The sequence below is a fragment of the Oncorhynchus tshawytscha genome, linkage group LG28, assembly GCF_018296145.1.
Source record: "Oncorhynchus tshawytscha isolate Ot180627B linkage group LG28, Otsh_v2.0, whole genome shotgun sequence".
Taxonomy (NCBI): Eukaryota; Metazoa; Chordata; class Actinopteri; order Salmoniformes; family Salmonidae; genus Oncorhynchus; species Oncorhynchus tshawytscha.
The window spans coordinates 12,880,232-12,897,736 of NC_056456.1; the positions used below are offsets into that span (position 1 = coordinate 12,880,232).

At 39.9% G+C, this 17,505-nt stretch overlaps 3 protein-coding genes across 5 annotated transcripts in view; 2 read left to right on the forward strand and 1 right to left on the reverse strand.

The window, feature by feature from the left end:
- LOC112226763 (guanine nucleotide-binding protein G(I)/G(S)/G(O) subunit gamma-5) lies at window positions 1–1,566 on the forward strand. The gene is made up of 3 exons (XM_024391296.2): window positions 1–180; window positions 531–690; window positions 1,357–1,566. The coding sequence occupies exons 1-2, from the start codon at window positions 100–102 to the stop codon at window positions 654–656; spliced, it is 207 nt and encodes a 68-aa protein (XP_024247064.1). The 5' UTR covers window positions 1–99; the 3' UTR covers window positions 657–690; window positions 1,357–1,566.
- On the reverse strand, window positions 1,356–14,851 carry LOC112226762 (sterile alpha motif domain-containing protein 13). Of its 3 annotated transcripts, none has more exons than XM_042307621.1 (4): window positions 14,720–14,851; window positions 2,970–3,012; window positions 2,748–2,859; window positions 1,356–2,652 (listed from the first exon to the last, which is right to left on the reverse strand). In XM_042307621.1, the coding sequence occupies exons 2-4, from the start codon at window positions 3,005–3,007 to the stop codon at window positions 2,476–2,478; spliced, it is 327 nt and encodes a 108-aa protein (XP_042163555.1). In that variant the 5' UTR covers window positions 3,008–3,012; window positions 14,720–14,851; the 3' UTR covers window positions 1,356–2,475. The 3 variants fall into 3 exon arrangements, with proteins under 3 accessions (XP_042163555.1, XP_024247063.1, XP_042163554.1); XM_024391295.2 differs by lacking the exon at window positions 14,720–14,851 and adding an exon at window positions 3,969–4,384; XM_042307620.1 differs by lacking the exon at window positions 14,720–14,851 and adding an exon at window positions 3,134–3,955.
- LOC112226764 (alanine aminotransferase 2-like) overlaps window positions 14,321–17,505 on the forward strand; it is an 18,384-nt gene continuing 15,199 nt past the window's right edge. Inside the window, exon 1 of the mRNA XM_024391297.2 lies at window positions 14,321–14,966. Within this exon, the coding sequence (XP_024247065.1) occupies window positions 14,607–14,966 (360 nt within the window). The 5' untranslated portion in view covers window positions 14,321–14,606. The remainder of the gene's footprint in view (window positions 14,967–17,505) is intronic.

The window sequence follows — 17,505 nt, forward strand, 5'->3', positions numbered from 1 at the left end:
CGACTGCGCAAGTCACAATCGGATGTGTGATCATCGGTGCTTTGTCTACGCGTCCGTCGAGCTAACAGCCCACTGCTTCATTTCTAGGAAATAGTAAAGATGTCTGGCTCGTCAAACCTCGTTGCGATGAAGAAAATTGTCCAGCAGCTGCGTTTTGAAGCGAGCATAAACAGAGTGAAGGTAAGAATCTATTTCACACGTAAATCTATTTGGTAAACATGCCCACGAAACTAGTCCGAGCTAGCGAACATCGGTAACGTTAGCTAGCTAGCGCTAAGGGCGTGGAATCTAGGCACACAAATGGAGATCTAGCCATGAAAACACAATCACAAACGCCCCAGGATAATTATTCCCAACAGTCATTGAACAGCAGGAAAAGCCTAACGTTAATTCAAGCATCTGTGTTCACACCATACTATTGACAACACCCATTTTTAAGGAGGATATTTACAGACTTGCAGGAGTCTAGCTAGTTAGGAGTGCAACAGGTAGAGCTTCCCTTTCACAGCTATATTCCTTTGTCTTTTCAGGTGTCCCAAGCAGCTGCAGACCTTCAGCAGTTCTGCATGCAAAATGCCCTCCAGGATCCCTTGCTCACTGGGGTGTCCTCCAGTACAAACCCCTTCAGACCACAGAAGGTGTGCTCCTTCTTGTGAGGAAGACACACAGGACAGACCACAGCATTCTTTGGTGAGTCTTTCTTTTTTGGTGTATGTAGTCCTTTGGAGAATCTCAATTGCATACTCCTCGTGTCCTCACCTTCTCAAAACCCATTGAAGAAGATGGTTGGAGGTAGCCTTACTACTTACACAATTCTGCTGCTCTGTCTTTTGCTACATACTTTAATCAGAGACTGCCGTCATTGAAGTAATTTGTGGTGACCAAGTTGAATTGTGCAAAAGTCATCAGCGATTGGATTATCTCTATCCAATCAGAGTATCGAAGACTTATGAATTTTCAAACCACTGCTTTACCCACGTGTGCTCTGGCCCAACCCATTGGTTTCTGGACCAATTGGACAGCCCCGAATGTGTTTGGATTTGGCGAAGGGTCAGGGAGCTACTCAGATCCAGACACATTGCGGAGAAGAAACTAACGTCCGTGGGTGTAGCATTTGGCTGGAGCAAGGAGTCTGGGTAGCGAGGGTAGGGACCTCCTTGCTTTCTCAGCCAATGGGTTTTGAGAAGGAGTATGCAATTGAGATTCTTGCCTTGATTGGCCTGTAAGCTGCACTAAATCAGTAAAGTGAAACAGATGATCTACTCCATGCTAGTCTTTGATTGCGTTACAGATAAATACCTGTTCTTTAATGTGCAAGAGTATCACATTGTACCTCTGTGTTTTCCTGTCTCGCAGGCCTTCGTTTTGATGCTACAGGGAAAAAGTTGACCTCAACACTGCTCCTCATTGCCAACGGCAAACCACTGCCACATAATCTTATGAAGTGTAGAACATGTCAGGAAGACTTGCCATCTATTCTCAGCCAACCGAGGATACGATGAGAAGGGTTTATTTTTCATGGCACTGTGTGGTTTTCAAGTAAATGATTGTGCCTTTTCTATTTTATTCATTGTTCTTGACTTTTTGTATTTAGAAATTAATATTCTTCTTTCTCTACATGACTGTGTTTTTGCTAATTGTTCTTGGGTAAGACTGACAGTGTTACATCTCAAATCTTTACTTAAGATGCAAGTAGTTTCTAACGGCAAAATGTGAACAGGGAAACTTTACAATACAAAAGGCAGCAGCATGTCACTGTTATGCGTGATAAAAGCATCCACATCAAACACGAAAGTAAAATGCCATATAGTTAAGAATAAGGAAATCAAAGAACACATTCAGCAACCTATATCCCTGTGCTTAAATTTACAATTGACATGCATAATGTTCATAGATGCATCTTTTGATTAAGTTAAATAGTGGCTTATTAGGAAAAGAGAAATGGCTGTAATGGAGGATCAGTAAGTATGGTTCAAACTAATTACCATCCAGTCTTAACCGGCATCAAACTGTTCCATAGTTTGATTTATTTATATATATATATATATATATACTGATCAATGGTAGAAGAGAGCGCATCAAAGTCAGACATCTAGTGCACCGTTTGCATCCATCTGAAAAGGATCGTCCACTATTAAATAACCCATTCAGTTGAATCTGCTTGATTTGCTTTGAGACTAACTCTTCGAAGAAGAAAAAATAAACCTGTACTTTTTAAGACCTGTAAAATGATCTTATGATGTCCAAGACCTCAGAATTAAAGTCTTGTTTGGTTTCATAAACTGATACCACTCAGTTAACTACCAACAAACGTAATGGCTCAAATCATTTGGCATCTGTTAAGTTTAGGTAAAATAATATTTTCAGAAGGATGCAAGATGCAACCACACAAGAGTTTTCTAAGCCCTGTCATCTTCCACTGTCCTCTTGGGTCTATAAATCTCTTCGGACTGGTCTGTCCGTCCTGCCTCGTGATTATCTTGTTACACGTTGAGGGGCATGCAGTGGTGCATTAGCATTACTCTTCAGGTGCTGAGTTTGAAGTGGTTTCACGTGGTACTCGTAGATCTTCAGTGCTGGCCCCAGTTTGATAGAAAGACCAGTCAGGACATCATTCCGTGTCATCAGGAGCAGAGACTTGCCATCGATTTCCTACAACAATAACAAATGGAAGGGATTGGGAAGCTCTTACCCACACGAGAGGGAAGAAAGAGCAACTTGCAAGGTTAGTAAATTACTATCTTTACCTGGTCCTGGAAAGCAGTAGCCTGCTCATCAAATCCTGCAGCTTTGAAATAATTGACGACATCAGTAAATGCCCAGTCTGCAGGGTCCGGCAGCTGGCCATTCTCCGCCACACTCGAAAAAGACAGAACAGGAAAATGGGTATAGGGACAAGGCAGGAGGACAGCCCAATCTTATCCCTTATCTACAGCCTCACAATTAAAACCCCTAGACTCTAGACTTACAGTTTAGCTTCCACTGATCCATTTGTTTTGTTCTCCATTCCAGCTAGAGGAAAAAAGAACGGTGAGATGGAGATATGGATAAGCAAAAATACAATTGAAGCCAAAAGATTAGGTTTATGAAGAAACATGAGGTCTGTCGTAAAGTGAACACATTCCCTACTTACTTGAAACGTGTGTTCGTTGTAATAGGACGTGTCAAGAGGTTACCTGGATATGGTCAGTTGTTTCTGAAACCTTAAACTACAGAGCGAGCATCTGATATACGGGGTGTTGAATAGAGAAGTCGTTTTTTTTAACCATTTCTTTGAAATGCTGACACGCAGAAGTAGAGTACTCAGTTGCTAAGCAACATAGATGTGGGTCGCTTGATACTGTGGAAATACTATGGTACAAATGCATAGATCAGAAATCGCATTCAATAATGCCAAAAAGCAAATCAGTCTTCAATGGATGATGGGCAATAGGGTTCACATAACATGGAGGATAGAATCATCACATTAGTCTGTGGATTCTGACCTGATCCAAAGCCATGGAATGTGTTGCACTCAGATTTGAGTCCAAATATCAGAGACGGGAGCAATTTTAAAGATCCCTGATCTGCATGATTAAAACTTCCATATTCAGTGGAGCTACTGTACCTACGAGACTACCAGTCTTGGATGTTCTGTAGTTTATCTTTGGAAAGCTAATTTCCACCAGAAGCATCATTCATATAGTTTAAACTTTAGACACTGCATTTCATTCAGGACTATACACATCTGTGGACAGAAATATAGCTGATGGTGATGACATTGTTGACTGTTTATTAAGTGTATTATTACAATGTGTAACAAAAGTCAGATGCAGCATGACATATGTAGTAAAAAAAGAATGGGTATACATGACAAACTTTGAATAATTAGTCATTTAGGATAGTAATATTGAATAAACTATAGCTTTACTACTGAAATGATATCATTGCATCATTGCCAACGTTGTGGTTGTCTATTTGACACTTACCTTTTTATTGCTAATTCGTGAGCTAGTTGGTTTCCTTTTATAGTTCTTAGGGCGTAAATAAATATCCGGTTTATTCACGATCTTGTGCTTGTCGCTGTGTAATTGATCTATAAACCACCTGAATTGCTCATTCAATTTTTCGGATATGTTGAAAGGACCTGCGAGTCGGCATGCGACACTAAGACAAGAAGCTCGTGAACAGGCGCACACACCATTCTCAAACCTGACTGGCCAGTTCGTAGCGAATGGGACAGGGTTCCGGTTTAGAAGCACGGTTTTGTACTGATCCTACAGTTTTGCTTCTGTACTGCAGTTTAACTGATGCTCGGCCCAGAAAGACAATTTCCATACATGGTCACATAGAGAAGTCAGATTAGAAAACTCCCAATTTAGTCATCACCTTTGGGTCTGAATACTTATGTAAATGTGATATTTCATGTTTTTTTTATTTTATACATTTTAAACATTTCTAAAAACCTGTCTTTGCTTCGTCATTATGGGGTATTGTGTGTAGATTGAGAGAACCTATCCATTTTAGAATAAGGCTGTAACGTAACTGTGGAAAAAGTCGAGGTCTGAATATTTTCCGAATGCACTGTAGATGGCCTAAGAATAGCATGGAAAACTACCAGAAAGCAAGAAATCCAAAATGAAACCCTTCCTAGACAACTTTATGGCCCCCACATTTCATCACAATAAGGAAGATGTCAATTTGGGTGTACAAAACATTAACAACATTGTGACAAATTGGCATCCTTATCCAATTTTTAAAAAGACACATAAAAACAATCCCAAAAATAAGAGTTTGATTATGATTTGCAAATCTATAACAGAAAAACGTAGGACTATCCAGCCAAAAACAGAGAACCAGAATCTGCGCCTTCAGTATTGGGCAACCCTGAAAGAATAGACTCCAGAACAAAAAAAGAACAACACATCAGACATCATCCAATGAAATTGAGGAATCCATTAATTCAAACAACTTTTGGGAAAGTTAGAACTGCCTAAACAAACCACACCGAGGAAAAATGTGATATCCAAAATGGTGACTAATTGAAAACTCACTTTGAACAATTATATATACATATTAAAATAGATTCGGAACAACAAAAAAAATCGATGAAAAATGTCTAATTCTTGAATCAGCCATTTAAGACAACCAGAACCTGTTAGTTCTGTTTGGGTTATTGGGGTATCTATAGTAAAAAAAAAAAAAACAGCTTGTGGTCATGACAGAATTTTTAACGAATTTATCAAATTCAGACCACAAATTTAGCACTGCAACACTCAAACTATTTAAAGTTTTGAATGTAGGGGCCTACCGGGTGGCACAGCGGTCTAAGGCACTGCATCGCAGTGCTTGAGGCGTCACTACAGACCCGGGTTTGATCCCGGGCTGTGTCGAAGACGGCTGCGACCAGGAGACTCATGAGGCGGCGCATAATTGGCCCAGCGTATTCCAGGTTAGGGGAGGATTTGGCTGGCCGGGATGCCCTTGTCCCATCGCACTCTAGTGACTCCCTGTTGCGGGCTGGGCGCCTGCAAGGTGACTGTGGTTGCCAGCTGGACGGTGTTTCCTCCGACTCATTGGTGCGGTTAACTTCCGGTTTAAGCGAGCAGTGTGTCAAGAAGAAGTGCGGCTTGGCAGGGTCGTGTTTCGGAGGATGCAATAGCTCTCGACCTTCGCGCCTCCCGAGTTTGTACGGGAGTTGCAGCGATGGGATAAGACTATAACCAACAATTGGATATCACGAAAGTGGTGAGAGAAAGGGGGTAAAAAGTACAAAAAATACATATATAGCTGTGAGTGTAGGCTTTTTCCTTGACATCTACAACCAAGGACTAATAACAATATATTTTTTAATTGAGACAAATTTGATCCAAACAATTACTGTGGCATTTGTGGGAACAGCAACCTGGGGAAAATATTCTGTGCCATCATAAACAACAGATTACTACACTGCCTCAGTGAACACAATATCCTGAGCAAAAGTCAAATTGGATTCCTACCAAATTATCAAACATCAGGTCACATTTATACCCTACACACCCTAATTGATAAATGTGAATCAAAACGAAACATTTTTCTAGCTTTGTGGATTTTCAAAAAGCCTTTGATTCAATTTGTCATTCAGGCATTTTTTTCAAATTAAATTTTTTAAAAGTTGTATGGGTGGAAAAATAAATGTCATCAAATCAATGTATAGAAATAATGCAGTCAAATTGGAAGTAAACACACACATATATTTTCCCAAGGGCACACTGTGAAACAGGAAAAACTTAAGCTCAAGTCTATTTAACGTACAGTACCAGTCAAAAGTTTGGACACACCTACTCATTCAAGTGTTTTTCTTTATTTTTACTATTTTTACTCTACATTGTAGAATAATAGTGAAGACATCAAAACTATGAAATAACACATATGGAAACATGTAGTAATGACAAGTATTAAACAAATCAAAATATATTTTAAATTCTTCAAAGTAGCCACACCGTCTTGATGACATCTTTGCTCACTCTTGGCATTCTCTCAACCAGCTTCACCTGGAATGCTTTCCCAACCATCTTGAAGGAGTTCCCACATATGCTGACCACTTGTTGGCTGCTTTTCATTCACTCTGCAGTCCAACTCATCTCAATTGGGTTGAGGCCAGGTTAGGTGATGCAGCACTCCATCACTCTCTTTCTTGGTCAAATAGCCCTTACACAGACTGGAGGTGTGTTTTGGGTCATTGTCCTGTTGAAAATCAAATAGTCCCACTAAGTGCAAACCAGATGGGATGGCGTATCGCTGCAGAATGCTGTGGTAGCCATGCTGGTTAAGTGTGCCTTGAATTCTACATAAATCACTGACAGTGTCACCAGCAAAGCACCCCCACACCATCAAACCTCCATGCTTCACGATGGGAACCACACATCCGGAGATCTGTTCACCTATTCTGCATCTCACAAGGAGATGTGTCTCTTACTTGAACTCTGTGAAGCATTTATTTGGGCTGCAATTTCTGAGGCTGGTAACTCTCTAATGAACTTATCCTCTGCAGCAGAGGTAACTCTGGGTCTTCCTTTCCTGTGGCGTTCCTCATGAGAGCCAGTTTCATCATAGCACTCAATGGTTTTTGCAACTGCACTTAATTTCATAATTCTTGAAATTTTCCGGATTGACTGACCTTCATGTCTTAAAGTAATGATGGACAGTCGTTTCTCTTTGCTTATTTGAGCTGTTCTTGCCAGAATATGGACTTGGTATTTAACCAAATAGGGCTCTTCTGTATACCACCCCTACCTTGTCACAACACAACTGATTGGCTCAAATGCATTAAGAAGGAAAGAAATTCCACAAATTAACTTTTAACAAGACACAGCTGTTAATTGAAATGCTTTTTAGGTGACTATCTCATGAAGCAAGGTCGAGAGAATGCCAAGAGTGTGCAAAGCTGTCATCAAGGCAAAGGGTGGCTACTTTGAAGAATCTCAAATATAAAATATATGTAATTTTTTTAACACTTTTGTGGTTTTTACATGATTCCATGTGTGTTATTTCATAGTTTTGATGTCTTTACTATTATTCTACAATGTAGAAAATAGTAAAAATAAAGAAAAACCTTGGAATGAGTAGGTGTGTCCAAACTTTTGACTGAACAATCAACAGCCCACGGGTCTCACTCTAAACAACACTGAAATAAAATGCCTCCTGTATGCAGATGGCCTGGTGCTGCTGTCCCCCACAAAAGCGGGGTTACAGCAACAAATGGATGATCCGCAACAATTCTGGCAGACCTGGGCCCTGACAGTCAATCTCAAAAATAACATTTTTACTGGGCTTCACGCCTATAGAACACACACACACCTACACATTTTTGGGACAAAAAAAATCAGCTCTTACAGGGAACTTCAACCTGGCCGTGAGTTAACTGAAAGACAAAGCAAGGAGGGCTTTCTATGCCATTCAGATATCTATCAAATTAGACATACCCATTAGGATCTGGCTCAAAATATTCAAATCCAGAATAGAACCAATTGTACTACGGCAGTGAAGTGTGTGGTCCGCTTCCAAAACAAGAATTTGACAAAAGGAACAAACACCAAATTGAAATATGCGGAATTCTGTAAGCACATCCTCAGACTGCAGAGAAACTCAAAACAACGCATGCAGGGCAGAATTAGGCAAATTCCCTCTTCTGATTCATTAATATTAAAAAAAATAGCCACCAAATGTTATAATCATTTAAAAACAAGTGACCCCCACTCCTACCATTTACAAAATTATCAAGTGCCAAGAGTTGACCATAAAGAAGAGCCATAAGCTAGCTGGTCCTGAGGCTTAATTCTCTAACCACTAGCCTCAGGACAGCACATAGAAAATCTGTCCCATTCAAATGATCACAAAGCAAAAATAGAAATATCACCTATTGGAAAGAAACCACAAAAAATTGAAGTAAACTTCTATGCTATTTGGCTCTAAACAGACAGTCTGCCACTGTGTACTATCTGACCACTGTGACTGATAGAAAACTGAGGAAAACACTATGTACATACTGTGAGCACAGCCTGGCCATAGAAACCGGTTGTCACAGGCAAACCTGGCTGCCCGGAGAGGACATGCTGTCATCATTCTGCCCGCAGGAAGAGATGGAGACAGTGCTGCATTCTCTTTCAAACCTTGACAGATATACTGACATAAGATATACATTCTTCCCAAAAATGTGAAAACAATAAGAAGAATTTGAAAATCTAAATGGTAAAGACACACAACTACATACTTGGTGAAAAAAACTAAATTCTGTCTTTTAGCAGCCACATTTGTGGCCTCCTGCCGCAACCTGAGGGACAGCCAGTTAGAAGTGTAGTGTGATTATTCATATTGGCCTATTCTTTATTCATTTTTGTTGTTGTAATTGCTCTTATGATGATTATCATTATTATTGCTTTATTACAAATAGTCTAGTATATTCCTGTCTTTGACCATTGTCGCTATATGTTTACTTTGACACAGTAAGCATTTACTTTCCATGTCAATAGAGGATATTGAATTGAATTCATTGAGATGGCCAATTCGGCGGAAAATCTGTCTCCCTCCAGCAGGTGGTGATTTTTCTTTGTTTCGCCCACCAAGCAAGGAGTTTTATATGAAGGGTCGAGGGTGTCAAATTTGGTCAACAAAAAAACGTATGGCTTATTTGCTACATGAGGTTTATTTTATCGAATAGAAGTTTCGTAATGCTTAAGTTACGAGTGTACCTGATATAAGGACGTGACATCCAGGCAACTTTGAGAAAAACACTTTATATCGGAGTTGTCTCGAGATGGCTATGCATATTCATGGCATGAGGCTAGTAAGCATAGCATTTCTCTCCATTGAATACAGGATGTTGACGTCAACAATCCTCATTGAATATCTAAAGGATTACAATAATGAGATGTATCCACTAATCCAAAGAAATGATAGGCGGGAGCTAGACAGCCAGCCGGCATGCTTTGTGGACAACGACTCCCATTGTTAGGGCAGAGAGACATGCATCTTGTCAATATATCCATAATCATTAGTATAAACCAGATGAAACTTGGATATAAATGGTCAATGAATCGAGACCGGTGTCTGTCATCATTTGGGGTTCACACTCACCTGTCTCGATCAATAAGAGACTACTTGAAATAGACAAGATGGTGGCGTACACATGAGGCAAAATGTTTTATTTTAATAACTGAGCATTTTCTAAATTCAAACAGAACCCCTGCAACTGGACACTGACATTTTATGACACTCCTGTTTCCACGAATCGAGAACGAAGATGGCATGGGGCGGCAGGTAGCCTAGTGACTGAAAGGTTGCTGGATCGAATCCCAGTAACCAAAAAGTTGTTGGATTGAATCCCCGAATTGACAAGGTAAAGGCAAGGAAGACCCGAGAGAGTTACCTCTGCTGCAGAGGATAAGTTCATTAGAGTTACTAGCCTCAGAAATTGCAGCTCAAATAAATTCTTCACAGAGTTCAAGTAACAGACACATCTCAACATCATGAAAATAATTTATCTTGATTCAACCACCTGAGTCAATACATGTTAGAATCACCTTTGGCAGTGATTACAGCTGTGTGTCTTTATAGGTAAGTCTCTAAGAGCTTTCCACACCTGGATTGTGCAACATTTGCCCATCATTTTTTTCAACAACCATTTTCAGGTCTTCTCATTGATTTCAAGCAGATTTAAGTTAAAACTGTAACTCGGCCACTCAGGGACCTTCACTGTCTTATTGGTAAGAAACTCCAGTGTAGATTTGGCCTTGTGTTTTAGGTTATTGTCCTGCTGAAAGGTAAATTCATCTCCCAGTGTCTGGTGAAAAGGATTTTGACTGTGCTTAGCTCCATTCCGTTTATTTTTTATCCTGAAAAACTCCCCAGTCCTTAACGATTACAAGCATACCCATGACATGATGCAGCCACACCATGCTTGAAAATATGGAGAGTGGTACTCAGTAATTTGTTGTATTGGATTTTCCCCAAGCATAATAATATCCCTTCAGGACAAAAAGGTAATTGCGTTTTGACTTCCTTCTTTTCATTGTTAATTTTGTTAGTATTGTGGAGTAACTACAATGTTGATCCATCCTCAGTTTTCTCCTATCACAGCCATTAAACTCTAACTATTTTAAAGTTACCATTGGTCTCATGGTGAAATCACTGAGCGGTTTCCTTCCTCTCCAGCAACTGGGTTAGGAAGGACACCTGTATCTTTGTTGTGACTGGGTGTATTGAACACCATCCAAAGTGTAATTAATAACTTTACCATGCTCAAAGTACTCAATGGCTGCTTTTTTTTGTACCTTCTTTGCGAGGCATTGGAAAACCTCCCAGGTTTTTGTGGTTGAATCTATGTTTGAAATTCACTGCACGACTGAGTAGCAGCACTGCACGACATTATTATTGCACACAGTGAGTCCATGCAAATGATTATGTGACATGTTGAGCACATTTTTACTCCCGAACTTATTTAAGCTTGCCATAATAAAGGGGTTGAATACTTATTGACTCAAGACATTTCAGATTTAAATTTTTAATTAATTTGTAAACATTTCAAAAACATCATTCTACTTTGATATTATGGTGTATTGTGTGAAGGCTTGTGTAAAAAAACACACACATTTCAATTGAATCCATTTTAAATTCAGGCTGCAACAACAAAATGCAGAAAAAATCAAGGGTTATGAATACTTTTTGAAGGCAATGTAGATAAAGATTTTGTTGTGGCAGAGCAAGTTGGACTTTATCACTATAGCGGGCAGGGTGATGAGCAATAGGACAAAGCAAACCATTAACAGATTGTATCCAGATGGTAGCAGGTAATAACCAACTCCATCATAACATTAGTTAATGATCATATGTTATCCATAGTTATATAACACCCATTGAGGACAGAGATCAAGCCATTGAGGGAAAGACCAACTGCAATGCAGGAACATTTTAATTTTAATTTTAAATAAATCCCCATTTATAACAGCGTGGGGCCAATTAATCTCATACGGTCCTTGTAACAATTACTCCGAGTGAATGTACAAAACATTAGGAAAAACCTTCCTAATATTGAATTGCACCTCATTTTGCCCTCAGCACAGACTCAATTTGTCGGGGCATAGACTCTACAAGGTGTCAAGTGTTCCACAGAGGTGCTGGCCCATGTTGGTCACATACACATGGTTAGCAGATGTTATTGCGATTGTAGCAAAATGCTTGTGCTTCTAGTTCTGACAGTTCCATAATATCTAACATGCAATCTAACAATTCCGCAACAACTACCTAATACACACAAATCTAAGTAAAGGAATAAGAATATATACATATTTTTTTTAAACTTTATTTAACTAGGCAAGTCAGTTAAGAACAAATTCTTATTTTCAATGACAGCCTAGGAACAGTGGGTTAACTGCCTGTTCAGGGGCAGAATGACAGATTTGTACCTTGTCAGCTCGGGGATTTGAACTTGCAACCTTTCTGTTACTAGTCCAATGCTCTAACCACTAGGCTACCCTGCCGCCCCATATGGATGAGCAATGACTGAGTGGCATAGGCAAGATGCAATAGATGGTATAAAATACAGTATATACATATGAGATGAGTAATGCAAGATATGTAAACATTATTAAAGTGGCATTATTAAAGTGACTAGTGATCCATTTATTAAAGTAGCCATTGATTTCAAGTATGTATGTAGGCAGCAGCCTCTGTGTTAGTGATGGCTGTTTAACAGTCTGATGGAGTAGAGATAGAAGCTGTTTTTCAGGACAAGGCTTCTCACAGTTGTGTCAAGTTGCCTGGATGTCCTTTAGGTGGTGGACCATTCTTGATACACACAGGAAACTGTTGAGTGTGAAAAACCCAGCAACGTTGCAATTCTTGACACACTCAAACCGGTTTGCCTTGCACTTACAGTACTACCATATCCTGTTCAAAAGCACTTAAATCTTTTTTCTTGCCAGTGTAAATAGGCATTTGAACTTTGTAGCTTTAGCCGGTGGTAAACTTGTGGAATAGACACCAGCTGGAATGCAGTTTTATCCAATCAGCATCCAGGATTAGACCCACCTGTTGTATAAATGAGTTAATAGACCAATAAGAAAGAGTTCCAAACCTCTCTACCAACAGCTTTTTTTCCTTCAGTTTTTCCCTCCCCAATCAAACCAGTCCTAGCCAGTGGTGTAGTACTTAAGTAAAAATACTTCAAAGTACTACTTCAGTAATTTTTGGGGTATCTGTACTTTACATGACTATTTATGTTTTTGACTACTTTTATTTCACTACATTCCTAAGGAACATAATATACTTTCTACTCCATACATTTTCCCTGACACCCAAACGTACTTGGCACATTTGGAATGCTTAGCAGGACAGGAAAATGATCCAATTCATACACTTATCAAGAGAACATCCCTGTTCCTCCATACTTCCTCTGATCTGGCAGACTCACTGAACACACATGCATCATTTGTAAATTATGTCTGAGTGTTGGAGTGTTCCCCTGGCTATCCATACATTTTTAAAACAAGAAAATGGTGCCACCTGCTTTGCTTAATTGAAATCATTTTATCTTTTGATACTTAAGTATATTTGAGCAATTACATGTACTTTTGATACTTAAGTATATTTAAAACCAAATATTTTTAGACTTTTCCTCAAGTATTATTTTACTAGGTGACTTTCACTTTAACCTGAGTAACTTTCTTATTAAGGTATCTTTACTTTTACTCAAGTATGACAATTGGGTACTTTTTCCAGCACTGGTCCAAGCAAAAATGTAGCTTGAGAAATGGCTTCTTTTTGACCATTTTAATTGAAAACAGTCACAGTTGGGTACTTAATAGTTACCCAGAAATAATTTCATATTGAGATAAAAATGGCTGCATTGAACATTTAATTTAGGAAGATACCTTAATAGAAAAGTTACTCAAGTAAAAGTGAAAGTCACCTAGTAAAATAATACTTGAGGAAAAGTCGAAAGGTATTTGGTTTTAAATATACTTAAGTATCAAAATTACATTTAGTTGCTAAAATATACTTAAGTATCAAAAGTAAAAGTATAAATCATTTAAAATTCCTTATACGAAGTAAAGCAGATGGCACCATGTTCTTGTTTTTAAAATGTATGGATATCCAGGGGCACACACCAACACTCAGAAAGTATTTACAAAAGATGCATTTGTGTTTAGTGAAGTAGGGATGACCACTTGTTCTCTTGATAAGTGTGTGAATTTCAGTTTTACTGGTCTACTAAGCATTTAAATTGTAAGGAGTATCTTGGGTTGTCAGAGAAAATGTATGGAGTAAAAGTACAATATTTTCTTTACGAATGTAGTGAAGTAAAAGTTGTCAGAAATATAAATAGTAAAGTAAAGTACAGATACCCAAAAAAACTCCTATATTAGTCCATTAAAGTATTTTTACTTAAGTACTTTACACTACTGTAAATATGGTATAAACGGGAGTGATAAAGCGACATCAACCTCAGTCATTCACACTAAAAACGGAACTAGCTTAGAGTGGAGCGCTCTTAAAAAGTATCTAGTCGAGCGCCGTGCACATTTCGTGCAAATACTGTACATTGCTCCAACAGTGAGAGAACTGGGCTCGTGTCCAAATAGGAGGAGTTACGCTCAATTTCTACAGAATAACCAGGCCTGTAGTCTCCACCCAATAGGTTAGAGCGCGCCGCCGGGTGTGTGTTGACAATCGAAAGAGAAGAAGTTGCACGGAAAGGGTGAAAGTTTGCAGCTGCCCCAGATCTCCTCGCATAGGCGTGTCGCTTGTGTCTGTCGTTTCGGAAACTGGAGATCTTAGCCTGACGGACAATTTATCGGTGCGTAATGGGGAAATGAGGGGATGGAGGTTGGATAAAACTCACATGGGGGAGTAATGTTACAATATATGTACTGTGCAGAAGACATACATTTCAGGTTGAAAATAGTGCCCCAGTCTGTGAATAACAGGGTTGTGGAAATTGTAAGGTACAAAGGTCTGGCCGGCTTTAAAAAAATATTTAAAAGTTTGCCAGTTGGACAACACACAGTTGTCTGTCTGTGTGCATTCATTGAGCGTGGGGGTTGGTCGCAGCGCTTCACAACTAACGTAACGAGATATAATATTGTGACATGTCTGCTTCGCGCATAGGGCAAATGTTGTCATCCAAAAGTTTGCGCGTTATAACCAGAGAAAATTACCGTTTTTTCGGCAATGGGGCACAATACCCCGCGGGACACCTCACCTCTGGTGTCCGCTCAGTGATGATCCCCTCTCCGCTGTCACCTTTCTCTTCCCAGAGTAGAGCACTTTCAGGAGTCAGTGAACCGCCGCGTGGACTTGTCCAAGAGAAAATGACCGACAATGCAGTGTTCTCCCAGAACAAGGTTTTGACCATCGACACCATGAACCCCAATGTGAAGAATGTGGAGTATGCCGTGCGCGGACCCATTGTGCAGCGCGCGGTGCAGATCGAGAAGGAGCTGAGAGAGGTATGCTTAACAATAAAATGTAACTTTCTTAAATCATTATTTTCTCTTTTTTTCCCATTTGTTTTTAAATTGTGCAAATCATTTGTTTCTCTCAATCTGAAATATACAGCAGTTTGCAAAGTGCGAAAGCAATCTCTCACTGACATGCGCTGTCTGTCTCACCTAGACTAATTGCAACAGTCTGACTTTTAAACAAGTTTCAGGTGGCCTCAATGGCTCCGTTTTTCTGGATCTGCAACTACAGCAGTGACATGCAGCCTAGGCACATAGGCTTGTGTGATATAGGGTGACCAGACGATTTTGGTGACATGTCCCCAGCTAAAGATTTCCCAGAAATGTTCCTGATTAGCTCCCAGAAAGAATAAAGCAACTCTGAAGTAAATTGAGGCTGACAATTCAGTAATCAAATGCTATATCCAATCAGATATGCATGTAAAAACAGTCTATCCCTGTATCAAACATGGTTGCTGTCTGCTATCAAACTTGGGTGATTTTAAAATAAATAGATAGGCTAAGATTAAGAACTGTGGCGGGTTAGGCTAATCCATTTCTGTGTTAAAATTGATAGAAGTATTTGAACCCCCCCCCCCAAAAAATGTCAGAAATAACTGGTTTCCAATGGCTTGAGAAGCATTTGTCATGCCCTTTGCTTGCTCTGCCTTTTGCCCTCTAGCCTAAATGCTCACCCAAAATATATGCTTTTTGAGTGCATTTGCTCACACACCCAGTGTGTCACCCACAATCAAATTACTGTTAAAACACCACAGCGCTGATTGCTTATGACACCTGTGTAGTTATTTGTACACCAATGATGAGCCAAGACCTTATTTGCTATGTTGTTGAAGATTACGCTCTCCCCAATCTCTCGTTCTTTCACTCCCTTTGACTCGCTCTCCCTTGTCACTGTTTGTTCTCGGTTATACAGTATCCATTTTCATTGGAGCCGAGGAAGATCAAAGTCAAAGTCCACAAGTCAAACAGCAAACTGAGAGATTTACTTCAGTTCAGTCTGTTGTCTGTTTTTACAACAGCTCTATTTAAACTTCTGAGCTCGCAATGGCGTACAGTATAAAATCTATCAGGGGTCAAATCCTCACTTTCCCCCAGACCAATGCCACTGTCTCCTTTAACTCTCTTAAAAACAATAACTCATCACTCCTAGAGTCGCCAGCCCCCCTCCAGTCGTACGACATTTGTCATGTGAAATTGTTGGTACTCGCCGGTCATCATGTTACAGCTGCTAGTTAGTGGAGTGGTGTTTCTAGATTTAACAGCCCACTCAAGAGTGAAGAGGTAGGTTGTTGACATTTTGATGTAGCCTACTGACATGTATTTTTACAATCATACTGTACATTTTTTTCAACAATGTACACATGCACACAATGCAATATCTTTGTTTTTCTCAAGATCAATCTACATCTATTTATATTGTCCACATTGTCAAACACTTTGGTCAGACATAGTCCTCTTAGGTCAATGTTATTTCCCAGTTGGTTTTTAAGTGCTTTCCCTCTGTGTAACCCTCACCTGCACCATCCCCGTCCCCTCTCACTTCATTTCAAGGGTTGTCATGGAAACCCAGAGAGCATAGTTTACTGAGTTCAGTCAGGTGTGTAAAGCAGACCCTCCGAGTGGCTCTTTCCAGGAAGACGAGCAATGTGTATCTGTGTGTGTGAGAAAGAGGTGAAAGGGTCGCTTTTTGGCTGCGGCAGGGTGTGGAGGGACTATCATAGTAATGACTATGGTGACCTTTACCAGATGGTCCTGGGGCTTTACCCAAATACAATTTGGATTTATGGATTTTCTCTCTACTATTTGTTCCGAGTCCTCCTCAAACACCCCAGCCAACCAAGAGCCAACCTGGGTTAGGGGATGTTGGTTATTACCGGTAATGGCGCCGGAGAGGATGGCTGCCGTTTTACGGGCTTCTAACTAACTGTGCTATTTTGTTAGTTTTTTCGCATTGTTTAACTTATTTTGTACATAATGTTGCTGCTACTGTCTCTTATGACCGAAAAGAGCTTCTGGACATCAGAACAGCGGCTACTCACCTCGAACTGGACAAAGAAGTTTTCTTTAATGAGTCCGACACAAAAGATATACTGCTTTTCCAAGACCAGAACCAAATCCCTGTCATTCGGATGAAGAAAAGACAGAAATACAGGGGGCGGAGTTAAGGGTGCCTTGTGAGAATTTGTCGGCAAGTAGATAAACCGCCTCTACCATCCGTTCTATTGGCCAACGTGCAATCACTGGAAAATAAACTGGATGATCGGCGATCGAGACTATCCTACCAAAGGGATATTAAAAACTGTAATATCTTATGTTTCACCGAGTCAATGCTGAACGACGACACGGATAATATAGAGCTGGATGGGTTTTCCGTGCATTAGAAGGACAGAGCAGCTACGTCTGGTAAGATGAGGGGTGGGGGAGTCTATTTTTCAATAACAGCTGGTGCGCAATGTCTAATATTAAAGAAGTCTCAAGGTATTGTTTGCCTGAGGTAGAGTTCCTCATGATAAGCTGTAGACCACAC

Bases quoted from the DNA above. Each gene is read 5' to 3' on its own strand.
- LOC112226763 (XM_024391296.2), top strand. From the start codon at position 100: ATGTCTGGCTCGTCAAACCTCGTTGCGATGAAGAAAATTGTCCAGCAG. The intron at 181-530 runs GTAAGAATCTAT...TTGTCTTTTCAG, and splicing joins CGAGCATAAACAGAGTGAAG to GTGTCCCAAGCAGCTGCAGA.
- LOC112226762 (XM_042307621.1), bottom strand. From the start codon at position 3,007: ATGGAGAACAAAACAAATGGATCAGTGGAAGCTAAACT. The intron at 2,860-2,969 runs GTAAGTCTAGAG...GTCTTTTTCGAG, and splicing joins GGATCAGTGGAAGCTAAACT to TGTGGCGGAGAATGGCCAGC. The intron at 2,653-2,747 runs GTAAAGATAGTA...TTATTGTTGTAG, and splicing joins CTACTGCTTTCCAGGACCAG to GAAATCGATGGCAAGTCTCT.